The sequence below is a fragment of the Oncorhynchus kisutch genome, linkage group LG5 (assembly GCF_002021735.2).
Source record: "Oncorhynchus kisutch isolate 150728-3 linkage group LG5, Okis_V2, whole genome shotgun sequence".
In the NCBI taxonomy this organism is placed as follows: Eukaryota; Metazoa; Chordata; class Actinopteri; order Salmoniformes; family Salmonidae; genus Oncorhynchus; species Oncorhynchus kisutch.
In genome coordinates, this window is record NC_034178.2 from 64042862 (window position 1) to 64060033 (window position 17172).

Genomic DNA, 17172 nt, shown 5'->3' on the forward strand with positions numbered 1-17172 from the left:
ATGCCCAGACACACGTACGCACAGACACACAGACATACGCTTCTCTTCTCCTGCCGGCTGATGTTGGAGGGGCTGAGGGACTGGATGGTGAGACACTTCTGCTCCATGTCGAAGCTCCACAGCCACTGGCCTGCCTGGGCCCCGCGTGAACACTGAGCCTGCTGGCCACACCTACACATATCAATATGTTAATATCATCTCACATACTGATACATTACCATCGCCCAGACTACATCTACACAATACATGATCATACTATACTTTATTGATACCAACATATTATTATTTAGTTTATTAGGTATACCACCACATTCACAAAAATCATTACGTGGCCATGGCTTGCTTTAAAAGCAGGCAGACAGGCATCTAGTTACTGTTAGACTGAGCATGGCATGATCGTCGGTGACAGGCACTGCGAGTCCAGTATCTCAGAAAAGGCTGTCCTCCTGGACTTTTGACACACGACAGTGTCTAGAGTTTACAGAGACTGGTGCGACAAACAAAACATCCAGTCAGCGGCAGTCCTGGGGGCGAAAACAGCTGGTTGATCAACGAGGTCGAAGGAGAATGTAATGAATCGTGCAAGCTAACAGGTGGGCCACAAACAGGCAAATTATGGCACAGAGCGACATCTCAGAACACACAACTAGTCAGTCGTTGTCAGGGATGGGCTATTGCACCAGACGATCACATCGGGCTCCACTCCTATCAGCTAAAAACAAGAAGAAGCGACTCCAGTGGACACATCACCAACATTGGACAATTGAGGAGTGGAAACACATCGCCTTGTCCAACGAATCCAGGTTTCTGTGGCGTCAAGCTGAAGGCAGAGTCAGGATTTGGCGTAAGCAGCATGAGTCCATGACCCCATCCTGCTTGTCAACGGTACAGGCTGGTGGCGGTGGTGTAATGGTGTGGGGAATGCTTTCCTGGCTCACATTAGGTCCCTTGATAGCAATTGAGCAATGTTTCGATTCCCGAAGAATTCAGGCTGTTCTGGAGGCAAAGGTGGGTCCGACCCGGTACTAGATAGGTACCTAATAAACTGGTCACTGAGTGTAAATCATAATGTATACGTACAATATATTATCATACCATAATAGATGCATCATTACATTCACTATAGATACAAAAGTTGCTGACAGGTGTATAAAATCGAGCACACAGCCATGAAATCCCCATAGGAAAACATTGGCAGTAGAATGGCCTTACTGAAGAGCTCCGTGACTTTCAACGTGGCACCGTCATAGGATGCCACCTTTCTAACAAGTCAGCTCGTCACATTTCTGCCCTGCTAGAGCTGCCCCGGTCAACTGTAAGTGCCGATTTGAGAAGTGGAAACATCTAGGAGCAACAACGGTTCAGCCGCAAAGTGGTAGGCCACACAAGTTCACAGAATGGGACCGTAAAGTTTGGTGGAGGAGGAATAAATGGTCTGTGGCTGGTTTTCATGGTTTCTGGCTAGGCCCATTAGTTCAGTGAAGGGAAATCTTAACGATGAGGCATTCAATGACATTCTCAACAATTCTGTGTTTCCAACTTTGTGGCAACAGTTTGGAGAAGGCCCTTTCCTGTTTCAGCGCACAAAGCAAAGTCCATACAGAAATTATCTTTCAAGGTTTGTGTGGAAGAACTTGACTGGCCTGCACAGAGCCCTGACCTCAACGAATACCTTTGAGATTAATTGCAACGCCGACTGCAACCAGGCCTAATCGCCCAACATCAGTGCCCGACCTCACTAACGCATGTGGCTGAATGGAAGCAAGTCCCCGCAGCAACGTTCCAACATCTAGTGGAAAGCCTTCCTAGAAGAGTAGAGGCTGTTATAGCAGCAAAGGGGGCACCAACTCCATATTAATGCCCCTGATTTTGGAACAAGATGTTTGACGAGCAGGTGTCCACATACATTTGGTCATGTAGTGTACATACAATGTACTATCAGCATAGCATACTGTTACAGAAATAGTACATACTTAGAATACACTGAGTGTACAAAACATAAGGAACACCTTCCTAATATTGAGTTGCATCCCCTTTAGCCCTCAGGACAGCCTGAATTCATCAAGGCATGGACTCTACAAGGTGTTGAAAGCGTTCCCCAGGGATGTTGGCCTGTGTTAACTGCAATGCTTCCCACAGATGGCTGGATGTCCTTTGGGTGGTAGACCATTCTTAATACACACGGGAAACTGTAGAGCGTACAAAACCCAGCAGCGTTGCAGTTCTTGACACAAACAGGTGTGCCTGGCACCAACTACCATACCCCCAACTACCATACCCCCAACTACCATACTCCCTTCAAAGGCACAGTATTTTGCCTTGCCCATGGCACACATACACAATTCATGTCTCAATCCTTATTTCATCTGTCTCCTCCTCTTCATCTACACTGATTTGAAGTGGATTTAACAAGTGACATCAATAAGGGATCATAGCTTTCACCTGGATTCACCTGGTCAGCCTATGTCATGTTATGAGCAGGTGTTCTTAATGTTTTGTACACTCAGTGTATATTATTATATAATGTAATGGATAAATAATTGTCTTTACATCATAACACTATAGCACAGGTGGGGGAGAGAGGGGGGAACAGAGGGAGGGGGAGTGGGAGGGAGAGGGGAAATGGAGAGTCCGAGGGAGTTAGAATGGGAGGAGTAGAGGGGGGAGAAGGAAGTACGAAAAAGGAGGAAGAATGGGAGGAGGAAGAAGAGGAGGAAGAGAAGAGCAACATGGGAATTAGGGCCAAAGGGGTGATGGGAGAAATATACATTGACTGACTTTTATTATTATTATTTTTTATGAGACATCCTGATTGGTTTGAAATGGAGAAGAAAATAAGAAAATGTGAAAGACAGAAATAACAGAGAGGGGAGGGAGAGACAGGTGGTCAAGGTGCCCGACAAGAAGGGAGAGGGAGACACGAGGGGGACACGAGGGAGACACGAGGGGGACACGAGGGAGACACGAGGGGGACACGAGGGGATGAGCGAGAGAGGAACAGATGGTAGTGATCCTGTTGAGTAAACAACTAACTGAAGCTTTTAAGATGACTTGGCAAAATCTGGTCAGGACAAGGAGCTGTGCCAGCATTCTATGTTGTTGTTGCCGGGCCGATCACCTCCTCGTATGTTGTTGCCGGGCCGATGACTTCCTAGTATGTTGTTGCCGGGCCGATGACTTCCTCGTATGTTGTTGCCGGGCCGATGACTTCCTCCTATGTTGTTGCCGGGCCGATCACTTCCTCCTATGTTGTTGCCGGGCCCATCACTTCCTCGTATGTTGTTGCCGGGCCCATCACTTCCTCGTATGTTGTTGCCGGGCCCATCACTTCCTCGTATGTTGTTGCCGGGCCCATCACTTCCTCGTATGTTGTTGCCGGGCCCATCACTTCCTCGTATGTTGTGCGGGCCCATCACTTCCTCGTATGTTGTTGCCGGGCCCATCACTTCCTCGTATGTTGTTGCCGGGCCCATCACTTCCTCGTGTGTTGTTGCCGGGCCGATCACTTCCTCGTGTGTTGTTGCCGGGCGATCACTTCCTCGTGTGTTGTTGCCGGGCCGATCACTTCCTCGTGTGTTGTTGCCGGGCCGATCACTTCCTCGTGTGTTGTTGCCGGGCCGATCACTTCCTCGTGTGTTGTTGCCGGGCCGATCACTTCCTCGTATGTTGTTGCCGGGCCGATCACTTCCTCGTATGTTGTTGCCGGGCCGATCACTTCCTCGTATGTTGTTGCCGGGCCGATCACTTCCTCGTATGTTGTTGCCGGGCCGATCACTTCCTCGTATGTTGTTGCCGGGCCGATCACTTCCTCGTATGTTGTTGCCGGGCCGATCACTTCCTCGTATGTTGTTGCCGGGCCGATCACTTCCTCGTATGTTGTTGCCGGGCCGATCACTTCCTCGTATGTTGTTGCCGGGCCGATCACTTCCTCGTATGTTGTTGCCGGGCCAACCAATTACTTCCTAGTATGTTGTTTATGTGCTTAGTTGTGAGTGTATGGAGAAAAGCCTGGGTTTGGCTACTGTAGCTACTACTCAAACGATTGCCCACTTAAATAAAGGTTAAAACAAATTAAAAGATGCACTTTGCAGAAATCGCTCTACCATATCCTGGTTGCTAAAATTCTAATAGTTTGCCTAATTTCAGTTTATGTGACAAAACAAGCAAGTATAATGTAGAGAATCATTCTACCATCTAAACCGCTGTGAAATATATTTTGCATAACCAACAATTTTGTATTTTCAGCTGTTTGAAACTGGTGTACAAAACCGAAAGTTAGACACAAAAACTAAACAGAAAGCATATCGAACATAGAACAGACCGACTGCTTCCTATACGTGCTTTTAATGAGAATAACCAATCTATAACTCACTTTTCTATGTGAATTTTGTCAGGTCGTCCAAAAAGTTACATATTGTATAGTAGCCTTAAAACATGAGCAATAACTATGACTATCTACTGTATTTGACATCATTTCTCACATACACCAGCATGAGAGGTACCACAAACACAGTCTCTGACTGCGTTGTGCCCAGCTGTAATATCTAGGGCCCTGAGTTTTCCTAGGCCACTTGACCTGACCAGGGAAACCTCTGGCTCTAGTTTGATATGTTGACCCTTTAACCAGGGCCAGGGTTGGGCGGATTACTTAAATGTAATTGGTTACGGATTACATATGACTTGACAATAAAAGTAATTAGTTAGCTAATCCATTGGATTACTCAGAATTAGTGGCTTACCTCCCCTCCAGGACACACCATCCACAGTAGGGGTCGTGGGCAGACAGACAGGCTTGGCAGTCCAGATGTTCGTGGCACTCAGCCACTGGCCTCTTCTGGAGCTATGGCCACAACAAAACAACAGGCAATATTCAGTCATTATGTGCAACACATGGTAAACAATGAGACCCATTTCGGACACATAACTATTGCCCAAAACTGATGCCATTTACCCGATCGATAAAAGGATTGGATAGAAATAAAGTAATGTGGTGAAAATGTTGTAGAGTCTATGAGGACTTTGCATGAAGCCATTACTATAAACTGAACTTCGTCTCAATAGAGCCGTGGACGAGATTACTATAAACGAAAAAAGAGACTTGTTTCAGAGACACAGTCATTGGCCACTGTGCCGGTGTGAAGGGAAGAAATTAAAGTTGTCGTGTTGGTAGTGTACTGTTGGTGTCAGAAGTGGGATTCATGTGTGTCAAACTGCCAATGAGCAGAGGACTTGGCAGGACAGCACCAACAAACAGATCTAGGACCAGGCTAGTGTACTGTACCATGGTGGACGTCATGATGAAAAGGTGCTCCTCAGACTGATCCAGGAGCAGGTCTGAGCTGATGGCCGTGTTGGCCTGGATGGAGACGACGGCGTACTCCTCCACCTCACCGTTAGGGCCCAGAAACACCTGGAAAACAAACATTCCAATGGTTAAGAAACCAATTAGGTACATTTAATTAAAGAAAACCGATAAAGGAGTACAGAACTAGGGTCACTCGTATGAAAGGAAAACATGCACACAGTGCTCCAATAGGGTTAGCCCAATTTAGGGAATTGTCAAGTGGGATCATTAGTTTTATTTTATTGAACCTTTAATTAACCAGGCAAGTCAGTTATGAACAAATTCCTATTTACAATGACAGCCTACACTGGCCAAACCCAGACCACACTGGGCCAAATTGAGCCTGGATTCGAACCAGGGTGTCTGTAGTGATGCCTCTAGCACTGAGATGCAGTGCCTTAGACTGCTGTGCCACTCGGGGGCCTAATCATTAGCGAGGATCGCTACAATATTATAGAAGTTTGAGAACCCTGATCTAGAGGAGTAGAATAAGTTAATTCACTCGCTAAAATGCCTTCAGAATGAGATTCTTATTATCAAACACCCCCTTCACCTACTTGGCCTTCTCATTACCAAAACTTCTAAAAATCTCTAATTGGTAAAAAGTCCAATTTAATTGTAATAATTCACTTAAATATTTAAGGTTTCAGTGTTCTGTTTAACTCAGGCCTTTTCAATAGGAGAGCAAGGTAAACAAATATTTGAAATGGATTTGTGTTTTACTTATTGCACTGGTAATGAGAATTGGGTGGAAAGTGGTAAAATGTATTATATCTGATCAAAAAACATACTAATAATGATATAGATAAGTACAGATCCTAATCTCAGTGTTCCTAGAGGGCATTTCATGAAAAATTACCAGAGAAATTTGGGGTCAAATGTCAGTTTCATGAGAATGACCCACTCTGACCCTCCGCCATCCACTAGAATAGGATTATCTCATTATGGAAAATTACTGGCGCATATCTCACCCTTGAAATCCCATCTGTCAGTGGCATTGTCTGAACACACACACACACACACACACACTGTACAGAACACAAACTCTGGGTTGAGCGCACACACCCACACATGCTATGTCTAATTCACCTTATATGAAATTGCATTGATGGACAATACAATCAATCGATTTCCCCAATATCAACTCTGTAATAGTTAGAGCTCACTTCTAATTCACCTAGCAGGTGTCAGTCATGTGCAGACCTTGGTTCAAATATACATTGTATTTAGGTATTTGTTATTTAAAAGACTTCCATTATTTTTATTTTCAAATAACGTGGTGCCGAATAAACTACTTCTATTAAAAGTATTAGAACATATTTAAGTAATTACCTATTAATAGCTTACTATTTGAAACTATTTTCAAATACATTATTTCAAATACCCCTAGGACCAAACAGACCAGGGTTCAAATGCATGGGAGTATTTAAAAAAATTAAAAACACACTTGTCGATGCATTTGAATATTTTCAAATACATGCCAATACTTCGTAAGTGTATTCCCAAATACATCCCAATATTCAACTAAATACATATTTTTTTTTAACTACGCAATAATACTTAGCGATTGAAATAGTATTTGAACCCAAATCTGATCATGTGCTGTAATATGCTACGTCCCAGAGGCATACTGTATACAGTCTGGGACTACAGTAAGAAGGACAGTAGCAACAATGAGTGACAGAGTCATCATTCATCTGGTGACCGTGACATTCACACAATTCGGTAGTGTGTATGCATGCGTGTATGTGTGCATGCGTGCGTGTATGTGTGTATGCGTGTGTGTATGTGTATGCATGCATACGTATGTGTGTTTATGCGTATGTGTGTATGCGTGTGTGTATGCGTATGCATGCATACGTATGTGTGTTTATGCGTATGTGTGTATGCGTGTGTGTATGCGTATGCATGCATACGTATGTGTGTTTATGCGTATGTGTGTATGAGTGTGTGTGTGTATGCGTATGCATGCATACGTATGTGTGTTTATGCGTATATGTGTATGCGTATGTGTGTATGCATGTATACGTATGTATGTTTATGCGTATGTGTGTATGCGTATGTGTGTTTATGCGTATATGTGTATGCATGCATACGTATGTGTGTTTATGCGTATGTGTGTATGCGTATGTGTGTATGCATGCATACGTATGTGTGTTTATGCATATATGTGTATGCGTGCATGCGTGTATGCATGCATGCGTGTTTATGCGTGCATGCGTGTATGTGTGTATGCGTGTGTGTATGCGTGCGTGTATGTGTGCGTGCGTGCATGTGTGTGTGTGTGTGTGTGTGTGTGTGCGTGCATGTGTGTGCGTGTGTGTGTGCGTGCATGCGTGTATGCGTGCGTGCGTGTATGCGTACGTGCATGTGTGTGTATGCGTGCGTGCATGTGTGTATGCGTGCGTGCATGTGTGTATGCGTGCGTGCATGTGTGTATGCGTGCGTGCATGTGTGTATGCGTGCGTGCATGTGTGTATGCGTGCGTGCATGTGTGTATGCGTGCGTGCATGTGTGTATGCGTGCGTGCATGTGTGTATGCGTGCGTGCATGTGTGTATGCGTGCGTGCATGTGTGTATGCGTGCGTGTATGTGTGTATGCGTGCGTGTATGTGTGTATGCGTGCGTGTATGTGTGTATGCGTGCGTGTATGTGTGTATGCGTGCGTGTATGTGTGTATGCGTGCGTGTATGTGTGTATGCGTGCGTGTATGTGTGTATGCGTGCGTGTATGTGTGTATGCGTGCGTGTATGTGTGTGTGCGTGTGTGTATGTGTGTGTGCGTGCGTGCATATGCGTGCGTGCGTGTATGTATGTGTGTGTGTATGTATGTGTGTATGCGTGCGTGTAAGTATGTGTGTATGCGTGCGTGTAAGTATGTATGTGTGTATGCGTGCGTGTATGTATGTGTGTGCGTGCGTGTATGTATGTGTGTGTGCGTGCGTGTATGTATGTGTGTGTGCGTGCGTGTATGTATGTGTGTGTGCGTGCGTGTATGTGTGTATGCGTGCGTGTATGTATGTGTGTATGCGTGCGTGTATGTGTGTATGTATGCGTGTATGTGTGTATGTATGCGTGTATGTATGTGTGCATGCGTGTATGTATGCGTGCATGCATGATAGTCTATGGAAAGAGAATAGGGCATTCTATTTAGAACTCATTTCTATTTAGAACTCTATTTAGAACTCATTTCTATTTAGAACTCTATTTAGAACTCATTTCTATTTAGAACTCTATTTAGAACTCATTTCTATTTAGAACTCTATTTAGAACTCATTTCTATTTAGAACTCTATTTAGAACTCATTTCTATTTAGAACTCTATTTAGAACTCATTTCTATTTAGAACTCTATTTAGAACTCATTTCTATTTAGAACTCCATTTAGAACTCATTTCTATTTAGAACTCCATTTAGAACTCATTTCTATTTAGAACTCCATTTAGAACTCATTTCTATTTAGAACTCCATTTAGAACTCATTTCTATTTAGAACTCCATTTAGAACTCCATTTAGAACTCCATTTAGAACTCCATTTAGAACTCCATTTAGAACTCCATTTAGAACTCCATTTAGAACTCCATTTAGAACTCCATTTAGAACTCCATTTAGAACTCCATTTAGAACTCTGCTGTTTTTGCATTTATTTGCCCGTCAGTGACGACTGTGCCCTGTATGCACACACTGTGTGAGACTCAAACACAAAACACTGAGTCATGGAGTCCTAGTTATGCGTGCGTGCGTGTATGCATGTATGCGTGCGTGTATGCGTGCGTGTATGCGTGCGTGTATGCGTGCGTGTATGCGTGCGTGTATGTGTGTGTGTATGCGTGCGTGTATGTATGTGTGTATGCGTGCGTGTATGTATGTGTGTATGCGTGCGTGTATGTATGTGTGTATGCGTGCGTGTATGTATGTGTGTATGCGTGCGTGTATGTATGTGTGTATGCGTGCGTGTATGTATGTGTGTATACGTGTATGTGTGCATGCGTGTATGTATGTGTGTATACGTGTATGTGTGCATGCGTGTATGTATGTGTGCATGCGTGTATGTATGCGTGCATGCATGATAGTCTATGGAAAGAGAACAGGGCATTCTATTTAGAACTCATTTCTATTTAGAACGCCACATTTCTATTATATTTAGAACTCTATTTAGAACTCTATTTAGAACTCTATTTAGAACTCTATTTAGAACTCTATTTAGAACTCTGCTGTTTTTGCATTTATTTGCCCGTCAGTGACGACTGTGCCCTGTATGCACACACTGTGTGAGACTCAAACACAAAACACTGAGTCATGGAGTCCTAGTTATGCGTGCGTGCGTGTATGCGTGCGTGTATGCGTGCGTGTATGCGTGCGTGTATGCGTGCGTGTATGCGTGCGTGTATGTATGTGTGTATGCGTGCGTGTATGTATGTGTGTATGCGTGCGTGTATGTATGTGTGTATGCGTGCGTGTATGTATGTGTGTATGCGTGCGTGTATGTATGTGTGTATGCGTGCGTGTATGTGTGCGTGTATGTATGTGTGTATGCGTGCGTGTATGTATGTGTGTATGCGTGCGTGTATGTGTGTATGTATGCGTGTATGTGTGCATGCGTGTATGTATGTGTGCATGCGTGTATGTATGCGTGCATGCATGATAGTCTATGGAAAGAGAACAGGGCATTCTATTTAGAACTCATTTCTATTTAGAACGCCACATTTCTATTATATTTAGAACTCTATTTAGAACTCTATTTAGAACTCTATTTAGAACTCTATTTAGAACTCTATTTAGAACTCTATTTAGAACTCTATTTAGAACTCTATTTAGAACTCTATTTAGAACTCTATTTAGAACTCTATTTAGAACTCTGCTGTTTTTGCATTTATTTGCCCGTCAGTGACGACTGTGCCCTGTATGCGCACACTGTGCGAGACTCAAACACAAAACACTGAGTCATGGAGTCCTAGTTAGCCAGACATCATGAAGAACGGCCACATTGGCCAGTGTTGTTGTTATGTGGTCAGTGTGTAAAAATATTGTTAATGGGTGTCATTGTGCTCCCCTCCCTGCTCTGCTCCACCACACCCTGGTCACAACCACAGCACAGCCATTGACAAAAATGAAACAAAGTGCTAATTGTTAGCGCTAGTCACTATTCCCAATGAGAGTCTGGGAGTGAGAGAACTTGCTGTTACTAAGAACTCGCTATGCCTAAATACTCTGATGCGGCTTCCTTGCCTTCACTGACAGTGACAGTTGAACGGACTTGATGGGTTTTCACCAAGGCAGCAAGTTTAAACTACTGAGATGTCCCCTATGAGCCCCTGCCACATAACCCACTCAAATGCACATGTCTGGGTGATATAAACTCAACCCTTGGCACTAATGCATTTCAAGACCATATTTTAAGTGGGTTGTTTTTGTATTTTCCCAAGCCCTATGTGTGTATCACTACCATGTTATGTTAACCCAAGCCCCCTGTGTGTATCACTACCATGTTATGTTAACCCAAGCCCCCTGTGTGTATCACTACCATGTTATGTTAACCCAAGCCCTCTGTGTGTATCACTACCATGTTATGTTAACCCAAGCCCTCTGTGTGTATCACTACCATGTTATGTTAACCCAAGCCCTCTGTGTGTATCACTACCATGTTATGTTAACCCAAGCCCTCTTAGGGGGCGCTATTAAATTTTTGAGATGAAAAAAACGTTCCCGTTTTAAACAAGATATTTTGTCATGAAAAGATGCTTGACTATGCATATAATTGACAGCTTTGGAAAGAAAACACTGACGTTTCCAAATCTGCAAAGATATTATCTGTGAGTGCCACAGAACTGATGCTACAGGCGAAACCAAGATGAAATTTCAAACAGGAAATGCCCCAGATTTTGGAGGCGCTTTGTTCCAATGTCTCCTTATATGGCACTTTCTGTCGTTTCCCCAAGGTGTCTGCAGCATTGTGACTTATTTGTAGGCATATCATTGGAAGATTGACCATAAGAGACTACATTTACCAGGTGTCCGCTCGGTGTCCTCCGTCGAAACTATTGCGTAATCTCCAGGTGCGTGCATGTTTCCATTTTGAAGAGAGGAGAAACTAAACTGCCACGAGTGACTTATCATTGAATAGATATGTGAAAAACACCTTGAGGATTGATTCTAAACAATGTTTGCCATGTTTGTCGATATTATGGAGTTAATTTGGAAAAAGGTTTGCGTTTTAATGACTGAATTTTCGGGGGGTTTTCTTAGCCAAACGTGATGAACAAAATGGAGCGATTTCTCTTACACAAATAATCTTTTTGGAAAAACGGAACATTTGCTATCTAACTGAGTCTCCTCATTGAAAACATCCGAAGTTCTTCAAAGGTAAATTATTTTATTTGAATGCTTTTCTTGTTTTTGTGAAAATGTTGCCTGCTGAATGCTAGGCTTAATGCTATGCTAGCTATCAATACTCTTATACAAATGCTTGTTTTTCTATGGTTGAAAAGCATATTTTGAAAATCTGAGATGACAGTGTTGTTAACAAAAGGCTAAGCTTGAGAGCCAATATTTATTTCATTTGCGATTTTCTTGAGGCTATACTTAAGATCCCGGATATGGGATTGCTCGTCGCAACAGGTTAACCCTTCTCCTCCCCTTCATCTACACTGATGGAAGTGAATTTAACAAGTGACATCAATAAAGGATCATAGTTTTCACCTGGATTCACCTGGTCAGTCTGTCATGGAAAGAGCAGGTGTCCATAAATGTTTTGTATACTCAATATAAATCGCTCCAATAGTTTTACCATCTTAAATTGTCTCTACCTTGCGCAGGTTACCCTTGGAATCCCCCAGGAAGGCGATTGTATGTCCCGCCCTCACGCTGACAGCCACGGCGGTGAGACGGGTGGATGGGCTGTCCAATATGGGCTCGGCTTCCACAGCCACCCGGCTGGCCATTGGACTGGGGGTGTGGTCTGAACCACATGGGTAGGCATCCAGGGTGTTCTATAATTCAAGAGGGAAATAATTAGAAAATGGATGTAATTTAGAGATGTATGGACGCATTTTTTTAAAATTAGGTGCAATTTATCAACTTTATGACAAATATTACCAGCTTATGAGTTCCTGCAACAAAAAACATTAGGGGTCAAGTAATAAACATTGGGATCTAACACTGTTGATAGGTACTTGTGTTGATGGTTTTATGTGGTGTTGGTGTATTGTTACTATTTGTAACAGAGTTTATTTTCACCACATCTCCCATCCCTCCATCTTCCTCCCTCTCACACACCTACTCCATCTCCCTTACATACACACACCCCCTCCCTCCCTCTCACACACCCACTCCATCCATCTATCCATACAGCTCCCTCCCAATTCAATTCAAGGGGCTTTATTGGCATGGGAAACATAAGTTTACAGTGCCAAAGCAAGTGAAGTAGATAATATACAAAAGTGAAATAAACAATCAAAATGAACAGTAAACATTACACACAGTTCATTTTATGTATATATACAGTGTTGTAACAAATGTACAAATGGTTAAAGTACAAAAGGGAAAATAAATTAGCATAAATATGGGTTGTATTTACAATGGTGTTTGTTCTTCACTGGTTGCCCTTTTCTTGTGGCAACAGGTTACAAATCTTGCTGCTGTGATGGCACACTGGTATCTCAACCAACAGATATGGGAGTTTATCAAAATCTGCTTTTAAAAAAAATTATTTGTGGATCTGTGTAATGAGGGAAATATATGTCTCTAATATGGTCATACATTGGGCAGGAGGTTAGGAAGTGCAGCTCAGTTTCCACCTCATTTTGTGGGCAGTGAGCACATAGCCTGTCTTCTCTTGAGAGCCATGTCTGCCTACGGCGGCCTTTCTCAATAACAAGGCTATGCTCACTGAGTCTGTGCATAGTCAAAGCATTCCTTAAGTTTGGGTCAGTCACAGTGGTCAGGTATTCTGCCGCTGTGTACTCTCTGTTTAGGGCCAAATAGCATTCTAGTTTGCTCTGTTTTTTTTTGTTAATTCTTTCCAATGTGTCAAGTAGTTATCTTTTTGTTTTCTCATGATTTGGTTGGGTCTAATTGTGCTGCTGTCCTGGGGCTCTGTGGGGTGTGTTTGTGAACAGAGCCCCAGGACCAGCTTGCTTAGGGGATTCTTCTCCAGGTTCATCTCTCTGTAGGTGATGGCTTTGTTATGGAAGGTTTGGGAATCACTTCCTTTTAGGTGGTTATAGAATTTAACGGCTCTTTTCTGGATTTTGATCATTATCGGTATCGGCCTAATTCTGCTCTGCATGCATTATATGGTGTTCTACGTTGTACACGGAGGATATTTTTGCAGAAAACTGCATGCAGAGTCTCAATTTCGTGTTTGTCCCATTTTGTGAATTCTTGGTTGGTGAGCGAGTCACAGACCTCACAACCATAAAGGGCAATGGGCTCTAATATTCAAGTATTTTTAGCCAGATCCTAATTAGTATGTTGAATTTTATGTTCCTTTTGATTGCAGAGAATGCCCTTCTTACCTTGTCTCTCAGATCGTTCACAACTTTGTGGAAGTTACCTGTGGCGGTGATGTTTATGCCTCCCTCTCACACACCCACTCAGTCTCTCACACACACACTTCTCCTCATTTCCTCTCTCTTCCTCCCTGTCCCATCTGCTTCCCAGTTGCAATCTCCCTCGTTCCGGTCTCAGCGGTGGGTGACTTTATCCATCCTTGTCAGTCCTGGTTAAATGTGGCCCTCTCACTAAGGCCAATGTCACGATCGATTCCCCCCCTACAATCCTATTACATTATCCTACTGTGTCCCAAATGGCACCCTATTCCGTTTGTAGTGCACTACTTTTGGAAGGGCCCATAGGGCTCTGGTCAAAAACATTGCAATAAATAGGGAATAGGGTGCCATTTGGGACACAAGCCCACCACACTAATGTTCCCCGAGCCCATCAGAAGGTAAACAGCATTCAGGGGTCAGAGGTTAACACCTCTTCTGTGTCCTTTATGGGGTGTATCATTAAATACACTGTGGCTCAGTGCCCACCCACTGAAGTCGGAGCGGTAGTCGTACACACACACACACACACACACACACACACACCAGGGTCATTATGAGAAAGTAATCTAATTTAATTTCCCAAAAAGAAGGATTACATTTGTCCATACTAAAATATCAAATTAATTTAAATAGAATTTCTAACATGGAGGTCACGTCACAGAAGCTGAATGACCCTGGAAGCAACCAATGTAGTAGTAGAATTACAGTAAATCCTAAAGACATTCTGACTTGGTAAGAAACATCATCTTTATTGGTATATGTAGATTAAATGCAGTTCCACTATTTTACAGTCCCCTATTTGCCTGGTAACTTAAAACATGGTGACAGCATACATGTTACATTATCATCACTTCCTAATAGTCTAATTCTACCACTAGTTTTAAGTACCTTTATGTATTAATTGCACGCCGTGTAATTTCCTAATAAGTTGTCCTGTCCAGATGAACAGGACAAATGCATAAAGCAGTAGCAGACAATAAAACAAGGATCATTTGGCATCCAAATAGTTACAAATTGTTAGATTTTTAGAAGCAAGCACTGGGAGGTGCCCATTGTTTCCTCATAGTAGGTAGCCTAAATAGCAGCAATAAAAGGATTGCTAAATCATTTCCAATACTTCACCTAGGCTCGATTGGAACTAATAGAATAGTCGCAAAACGGCAAACCCTGTCCATCTGGCACTTCAGACAGGTTAAAGCAAACGCTAAAAGATTTGGAAAGATTACAAACACTATTTGAACCCAGGACTGAATAAAATAAGGACCTGGCAAGTCAATCTACTCACCGACGGCAGGTTGGCGCAGTTGGATTTGACTTCGTACTCGATGTAGGCCGCCTCCCCCCCTCCCTCAGCACGGCCGAACTGCGTGTAGCACAGGTCCCTGGTGGAGTTGATCCTCTGGTCCAGATCGTCCAGGTTAAACATGCAGAGAGCAGAGTCCTCACTGGGCCGTGTGGACGAGGTCTGATGTGTGGAGAACACCCCCAGGAGCACCTCGGCTTTCCCAGCTTCGCCCCCACTCCCCCTGGGTGGTAGACCAAGGCGGACAGCTTGGAGCAGGTTGTAGCTCTTACCTGCTGCCGAGCGACAGGCCAGAGGAACTTCCACATACGAGTAGTAGGCCTGGTCATCCAGGCAGACGCGCGACACGTAGGTGCGGTACTCGCGCGACTGGGACTTGAGGTCACGCCGGTAGAAGAGGAAGTAGACATGCTGGCGCTGGGCAAAGGAGGCCACGAAGTGGTGGTCGTACTCCGAGAGGCGGCCCGCCACCGATAGCTTTGCAGTTTCTTCGTAGGAAAACACAGGCTCCTGGACTAGGTTGCGCGTGGAGATAGGTGGGTGGCTGCTGGTGTAGCCGCGGCCCACAAAGAGCACGGGCTGGCGGTCAGGGCGGGAGCGCACCACCAGGCCCACCGTGCTCACGTTGGGGTGGTTGGCTGCCACGTATTGCGTGTCCACAGGCCGCTCGGCTGAGAACAGCACCGTACCCACAGAGTCTAAACTCCGCTTCTGGCAGATGCCCTGGTTGACGCTGCCACATGTGATCAGTTCCATAGAGTAGGGGTCCACCAGCAGGAGCTTATTGTGGTTGCTGGTGGGCCGCGCCTGTGGGCAGTTGCCCTCGGTGACGGGTGGAAGGCACTCACGGCTGTCCGTCACGGGTCCGGTGTCAAACTGGAGTTCGGCAGTCAGGTGGCGGTCCAGCTGGAAGAGGCGGTCCTGCGCCCCCACGTAGACACGTCCCACCGCAGGGTCCGGGTGCAGGGTCATGTGCTCAAAGAGGGTGTCGTTGCAGGTAAAGGTGGGGTAGGGGGAGGAGGCCCAGGCCAGGCCATAGGAGGGCCAGCCGGCAGCTAGCAGCAGCAACAGTACTGGGGCTGGGACCGCCACCAGGACTGACAAACCACGTCGCACCATCCCCGGAGGCATGGCAACCAATCTGGCAACCCAGGAGAGAAAGCAAGGGATTCACACACTTCACAACCTAGATAGATAACATACTGTATATAGTTATGAGAAACATGAATATTCACATTATTTAACTTCAAGACATCAAATATACTGATAAACTACAGCTTATACCTAGATTAATGAATCAGAAAATGTTCCCCTCACCATTTGTTTCCAACAATGTGTTACAGAGGCATGTCACCCCTTGACCTCCCAGCAGCTTGGTTTGGTTAAAAACACCTCTATGACACCAATCTGTAAAACAACGAGACAAACAGTTAATATCTCTGTAAACCAAGGAACACCAGTTCAAGTGCAATTTGAAACCAATAATGCACTTTTACAACATAAAATGGCACAATCAAGCCACACGTCCAAAAACATTTTCCCCCGTCAGTGCATTTTCATGACAAATTGGAGAAAAAAACATCTCAAATTCGGCATGCAAAAGTCCAAATTGCCCCCTAATATCACAAAAACAACACCCACTGCATTGTGTACTTTGCTTGCATGGCCCAAACACCTCGGGTTAGCAACAAGTGTTAACACCAACACTCGTTACCCCAACACTAGAGTTAGCATGTTTCTTATTGAACAAATCCCTTCATAATGCAAACACAAATGTAATGCAGAAATAATTAGTCATTTAATCCTGCTCCCGAAGTTACACACGTGACCAACCAGGGTTCGTCTCCAGTGCTTTACCCGAATGAATGATCCTAAAGCCTAGACGTCTTGGGTAAATCTCATGTCTCAGGTAAGGTTACTCATCACCAAACCACCTCTATAACAATACTCTAGTTGTGTACGGTGTTGTCTTGATAGTC

The 17172-nt window shown here is 44.2% G+C and overlaps 1 protein-coding gene across 1 annotated transcript in view; it reads right to left on the reverse strand.

Moving 5' to 3' along the window:
- LOC109891648 (plexin-B1) overlaps positions 1-17172 on the reverse strand; it is a 153150-nt gene that overhangs the window by 49585 nt on the left and 86393 nt on the right. Inside the window, exons 3-8 of the mRNA XM_031823913.1 lie at positions 16511-16600; positions 15176-16334; positions 12148-12330; positions 5282-5410; positions 4740-4840; positions 39-171 (exon numbers count right to left, since the gene is read on the reverse strand). Of these exons, the coding sequence (XP_031679773.1) occupies positions 39-171; positions 4740-4840; positions 5282-5410; positions 12148-12330; positions 15176-16324 (1695 nt within the window). The 5' untranslated portion in view covers positions 16325-16334; positions 16511-16600. The remainder of the gene's footprint in view (positions 1-38; positions 172-4739; positions 4841-5281; positions 5411-12147; positions 12331-15175; positions 16335-16510; positions 16601-17172) is intronic.